We start from the raw sequence: 6,354 nt of genomic DNA, 5'->3' as shown, positions 1-6,354 counted from the left end.
TCACTAAACTCTAAACAAGGCTGATACACTAAAGGATGGATTCTGTCGCTGATTAGTCCTCTACTCACTGTTTCATGTACGTAGTGTTAGAACAGAATTCCTGCAGATAAGTTTTTTGGAGAACCTTATAAATGTGCTTGTAGAATTATGTATAAGCTAAAAATCATTTCAACTTCCAACCTTTCCTACAGATGTATACTCAAAATTCCCAGAGCATATTGAATCAGATTGTTGTTTTGTTACAGAAAAGCTTTTCAAGACTATACACTATTCGAAAGTTCACGGCATTATCTATAAAAGTAGAATAAGCTATTCTTGATTGTTGGCTCTTAACAAAGAGAAATATATGATTATAATAATACTATAAAACTCAGTAGGCATACAAGCGTAGGCACATCAAACTTCTATGAGAATTCATAGGCATGGTTTCATGTAACCATATCTGCTCCCACCAAAATACTGAAACTACAACGATCTATAACCACAAAGACTATCTTAAGGCTAGATAACAGAGAGTTCAGAATTCACAAAAGGCACTTCAATTGCACTATCATGGGAATTGTATATCAGCAAGATCCTCTCTATAAGGAGCATTACTCAACTCAACTGCTCTATCAGCACCATTTTCCCCTCTTTCCATGCTGACTTGTGTGGTGGGATCAAATTTAGTTGGTTCGACAAAGGTGACAACAACATCTTTACGAAGCATAAGGTAGAGTACTGATATAACATAGATGGCCATGACAGGGAACACTATTATGCCAATGAACACGTTGGCAACTCTAGGCAAACTGCTATGAATTAGCCAATTGACAAATGAAGTGCTCAGGTAATAAATATTGATTCCGATAATCCCAAGTCCTACCACCCATGAGAAGACGATTATCTGCACAAGGAAAAGGAATTATCTTCTTTGAACTTTAGCTACCTCGAATTCATATCATGCTGATAATTGCTAACTTACAATCATTGAATTTTTGTATGGACCCATTTTTGTTGTCGTGCTACTAAACTTGAGGAGTGGAATGAGGGCAAATGGAAGTTCAAATGACAATATCATCTGCCAAAGATCATTAATTATGCAAACTCAATCTTAAAGAAGCTTGGAAGTAAATTTGTAATGTCATACTACAAAAACAGAGATACTAACCGATGCTATGATGATTAGTCTTCCAGCTCCAGAAGATCCACCAATGATCGAAACTATTAAACTTGGCGTGATGGCTATCAATCTTGTTATCAAGTTTCTGAGCCATTTCCTCATCTTTAATTCCAAGAAACCCTATAATACCATGCAGCACATAGTCAGTACTCACACTTTATTTAGTGGAAAGGTAAAGTTAAAAGTGAAATGACATTGGTAATCGCATATTGTAATGTAAAGTTCCTAATTAACCTGCATTATAAATTGTCCTGCATAAGTGCCTGTGATGGTTGAACTCTGACCGGAGGCTAGTAGTGCAATTGCATAAAGAGTGGAGCTGGACTTCCCTAAAACATTCTGTGTAGTAATTAAAATAGGGGGTTATGAAATTCTATTGAGTTTCTTTTAATAACAGTGACACGCAAGATTGACATCATATAGAACTCATCATACTCTAAGAAGAAACGAAGCAGAGTCAAGGCTAAGATCATTGCAGCGCTCCAAGGCGTCACTTGGCATGTTCTCAGCTGAGCAAACGGTGCCAGAAACAGCGATAATTGAGACATTGATCAAAAATGCGATAAAGAGAGCAATGCCACTTTCTATGAGGAAATATCTGCATGCATTCTGTAGTACAAAATATCATCCATAAAGACACATCCAGTAGAGTTAGACTTCTGATGCTAGATTATTTTTGCAGAGGAGTTATTTTGTTTGATCTTTGAGGTCTACATATTTATATATGAGCGTATGAAAGGACTTACATTGACGCCTTGAACTGAATTTGGTATCTTTCGGGAGAGAACAAGAGCAGAATGAAGAAAGAGATTATGCCTGTTGTAAAGAGGAAAATACGTGTTAAAAAACACTGAAACTTTTTCCAGGGAAGACCATAGAGATGAGTTAAGGGGAAGTGGGATCATACGGCATAACTAGTGCACCGAGTAGTGCAATGGCATCACCAGTAGCACCTCGGCCACCAAGTTTTGGAATGAACATTCCCTTTAGTAAATCAGCAGCTGGTGGCTTCACATAGCTCATTTCTCCAAAGAAACAACCAGCCATAACCAAAACTAGAAGGGCTATCAATACTTCAAGCTTCCTCACCTATATGTGTGTGCATGTATATTAAAGTTTAGAGTCCCATGCATGTGTAGATTAAATTAATATACTGGAAACTACTTGTGGTTGACGGTTGTCGGCATTATGTATTTCAACAAATTCTACAAAAATTTGGATTGCTAGCTAGGTTCCAAGTAAATAAACTATTCAAATAGTAAATGAAGTTCTTAATTAATTATAATTGTACACAGATTTCAGAAAATCTTGAAATAAACTCTAGAAATAACCATCATCAAGATGGTTAATTAGTGATGACCCCATTAAATTTAAACAATCCAAAATGGAATGTGACAAGCTTCGACCTTGGGATATATAGTCTACCCTTCAAATAAAAACAAAAACTAAAAAATTAATAACTAATTGGAGAAAGCTACTGTTCGTTTTTATACTAAGGCGTGAGCGTGACACTTCTAAAACCTTTTTTCTTCAATTGAGGCCCTTCATTAAATAAAATTATTCCATTTTTGCAGGCTGTGTAATAATTAATAAAAATAAATAAATAAATAAATAAACTTACACCATATCTTTGAATGCCAAGAAATAGGAGGGTGCTAAAACCAGTGAGAAGAACCCCAACCCAAACTGGAATCTTAAATAAGATATTCAACGCAAAAGCCGTCCCAATCACTGTCAACATTATCAGAATTTAATAGAAAAAGTTGAGTAGAAGATATATAATGAAACAAATTATGATTCATCATCATAGTTTTATAATCAATAAAATAATATTCATAGATAAGTTCAAAATTTACCTTCGGGAATATCCGCTGCAATGACTGCGATTTCAGCAAGCAGCCAAAGGCAATACTTGACAAATATTGGGTATTCAGCCTTGCATACCTCTGATAGATGCTTCCCTGAAAACAAAAAATTCAGTAATATCTTGGCATATGTATATTTTAATAATTTCTCAATAAGTAAGTGTCAGTATCTTACCCGTGCATACTCCTAAATTTGCAGCAAGAGATTGAATCACAAGTGCAAAGATTAACCCAATTAAAATCACCCAAAGTAGCTGAAAACAAAAAATGGTATTCAGTGATCAAACTGAAGGGCGTTTCTCTATACTATAGCAATGGGTGTTCCTGGCATGAACATTTACCTCGTATCTGTGGTTTGCTCCTGCTTGTAAATCGGTTTCCACTGCATACAAAATATTCATGAGTTTGTGGGGATCAATTAAGATAATGCACAATGAGTTATCAAGAGATCAAGATGAAGACATACAGTTCCCAGGATCAAGATAAGCCAATGAAACTAGGAAACCAGGACCAACAAACGATAGGAAAGCTTTCCATCCAGGCTTCTGAAGATTATCCTTTACAAGAATAAGAAAAGAATTGAAATTACACTGGTCAAAAATACGAATTCTTAGCCATTTTTGTACCAGCTTTAAACATGAGCATAATCACCCTCTCTATTAAATGTTTTACTAGCTAAAAAGTTGAAATTAAATCTGCTTATATTCTGCGTAAAAAATGGAAAAAGATAAATTATGCATGATGAACCTGCGTAGCGATGATCTCTTGATGATCATAGTCTTTGCTATGAACAACTGGAGATGCATTTCCACTCTGATCAATAGCTGAAATGCGGTTCACTCGTGGTTCATGTTGCATCCGGCCTGACATTGGATCGTATATATGGTGTTTAAATAAACCTGTCTTTGACAATGGAGTGTCAATGAATACTGGTGACTAAAGCTTTCAATTGTAAGTGTTATTTATACAGGAGTTTGAACAGTTACAGTAGTTTTGGATTAATATATGCCCCTAATTTGTAAAGACACATGGCTAAAATACAGACCAATGCCGTCTCAAAGCAGTCTATGACCTCATACATGTTTTCTTATATATTCTTGGAATTTTGGCCTATAATTGAACAAAAAGATGGACTCATACTTGGGTTAGGTTTTGTAATTTTATTATTTGGATTTTAGGTGGTTTACGGGTAGATGGCATTTTGTGTTGTATGATCCAACTTTGTAGTCTATAAATTATTTTCAACTGTACTTCACAACCTTTTGATATATGAGAAGGTAAACTTGGAAATTACCTGATGAAAGTTTTCCTATTAAAACAAGCATAAATTATTGAAATTGTCCATTTGATTTTTTAAAATTGTACGTTAGGTCCATATCTTTCTTTTTTTGCACTAGGAACAACCCCATGTTTTATTTTTTTACGGTGCAAGTCCTTGTCCGATAGAAAATAACTATAATGCCCTTATCTTTTAATTAAAAGAACGAATTAATAGATTTATTGACATGTGGGATCCACTTGAGCTATAGATTTGAACTTCTTGCCCTATACCCAATTTCTTGCTCATCGCTTTCATACACTACCACAACCAAGCTGTTCTTCCTTCTCCCCCATCTCTTTTCAATAGAAACTTACATCGCCCACTCTCCCTATCTCGTCATGCATTTTCATCTCTTCTTTCCATAATCTACCTCTTTTGAAATCGTTCTCATAGGTTTCAGAAAAAAAAAAAAAAATAATTGAAGCAGCAATTGTTGATTTCAACAACCAAATTAGTGTTTATCGGTGATATGTAATGGTTTATTGGAGGAGGCAGAGACGTTAAAGTGGAACCCACTCTCGTCTCTCTTATCGCGATGGAAACACTCTTGCCTCCCTTGAAACCACTTTTCTCCCTCCGCTACATGTATATATGCACATCACCACCGTCGCCTGCACATCCACACATCGCCACCGAAACGCATAAAATCAATAGATCGAGAAATTTCTGAAACGTACAAAACCAAAAGATCGATAAAAGAGGTTGGTTTCTATAATCTCTATAACACCAGTTCCAGGTAAATATTTCTTTTGGTGTTTATGGCAATTAAAAGACTTCATATGTAGATTTTGGTTTGGCCACGACGTGGTGGGAGAAATACCACGACATGGAGCTAGCTGAGAAGAAGCATGCTTATTGTATCCACCACGACGTGGCAAGGTCATGACCACGATGTGGTGGCAGCCAGCATGCTTAACCCTAAGTTTTCGGGTTTAGAGCCCTATTTAAGGGATATGATGGCTAGGGTTTGCTTACCCCCATCCTCCATCACTCCCTCTTGACCTAGATCAAACCCTAGCCTCCATTGTTAACCTCTTCAAGCTTTTCGGTGGTTTTTGGTAGTTTGAAATAAAAAGAAGGTGTCCTTGGTGCTTAGATCCAACAAGTAAATCTCATATTCTCCTTCTTGTATATATTCCAGACTTTTGTATGTCCTCACACTTATATCTTTATGTGACATCCTTCTACATCTAATCATTTAATGCAATTTTTTCATGTTTAGTGTGACATCCAGATGGCGAGGTACTTCTAATTTTAACCCTCTAATTTAATTATGTTTCACTTAAGTCCATAAGTAGAAGAAAGTGTTCATTGGAAGCCCTAGTGGCATTTTTGTAATTTTAGAGGAATGGGAGTACGCCATGCGTACATGCGTATGCTTAGCGTACCAGGGTGCGCCCTAGTACGCTGGGCGTACATTAGCGTACGCAGGGCGTACTTGCTAGATTTGCAAATCCTAATTTTTAGGATTTAGCTCATATATAAGCATCCTTATAACCTCATTTCCCCTCACCTCATCAGCCTCCATCCCTCTTTAGATGTTTTGCAACCCTAGTTCACCTTGAGAAGCCATTTCTAGCCTAAAAGTGTGTATTTGTGTGTTTAGAAGAAGAAGGAAGAAAACCAAGCTCATCTTGGAAGAGTGAAGCACTTTGGATCTAGGAATTCTTCTTCATTTGCATCCATTCAAAAGTAAAAAGCTTGCAACTTTATCTTTCAATCATATAAATCTAGAAATGGGGGTTTTAGTGATGCTTTTTGGTCCCAAAATGTTATATCTTGAGCATGACACGTTCTTGATGTTTTAAGTTGTCCTTTCAGGCCCTTGGAAGGGTCCTAAGTTATAAAAATGAAGTCCTAATGGTTAGTTTTGCTCCATGCATCTTTTAGAAGGTCTTAATGGAATAAGACCTTGTGTTAAGCACTTATTGGATATGCTAGGTCTCAAAGTTGGAGACTTTATCACTCCTAGGAGGATTTTAGCCATGGATCTAAAGCTTAGACAT

At 36.4% G+C, this 6,354-nt stretch overlaps 1 protein-coding gene across 1 annotated transcript; it reads right to left on the bottom strand.

The window, feature by feature from the left end:
- Positions 1-329: 329 nt before the first annotated feature.
- On the bottom strand, positions 330-3,957 carry LOC111901960 (metal transporter Nramp5). The gene is made up of 13 exons (XM_023897830.3): positions 3,775-3,957; positions 3,494-3,584; positions 3,369-3,409; positions 3,203-3,281; positions 3,019-3,123; positions 2,784-2,893; positions 2,070-2,251; positions 1,909-1,978; positions 1,598-1,771; positions 1,397-1,501; positions 1,151-1,282; positions 965-1,060; positions 330-886 (listed from the first exon to the last, which is right to left on the bottom strand). Exons 1-13 carry the CDS (start codon positions 3,895-3,897, stop codon positions 551-553), a joined length of 1,644 nt encoding a protein of 547 aa, XP_023753598.1. The 5' UTR covers positions 3,898-3,957; the 3' UTR covers positions 330-550.
- Between the last annotated feature and the right edge of the window lie 2,397 nt (positions 3,958-6,354).

The sequence above is a fragment of the Lactuca sativa genome, chromosome 6, assembly GCF_002870075.4.
Source record: "Lactuca sativa cultivar Salinas chromosome 6, Lsat_Salinas_v11, whole genome shotgun sequence".
In the NCBI taxonomy this organism is placed as follows: domain Eukaryota; kingdom Viridiplantae; phylum Streptophyta; class Magnoliopsida; order Asterales; family Asteraceae; genus Lactuca; species Lactuca sativa.
The sequence above is the reverse complement of the archived record's forward strand: the minus strand, read 5'-3'. Positions and strand labels throughout refer to the sequence as shown.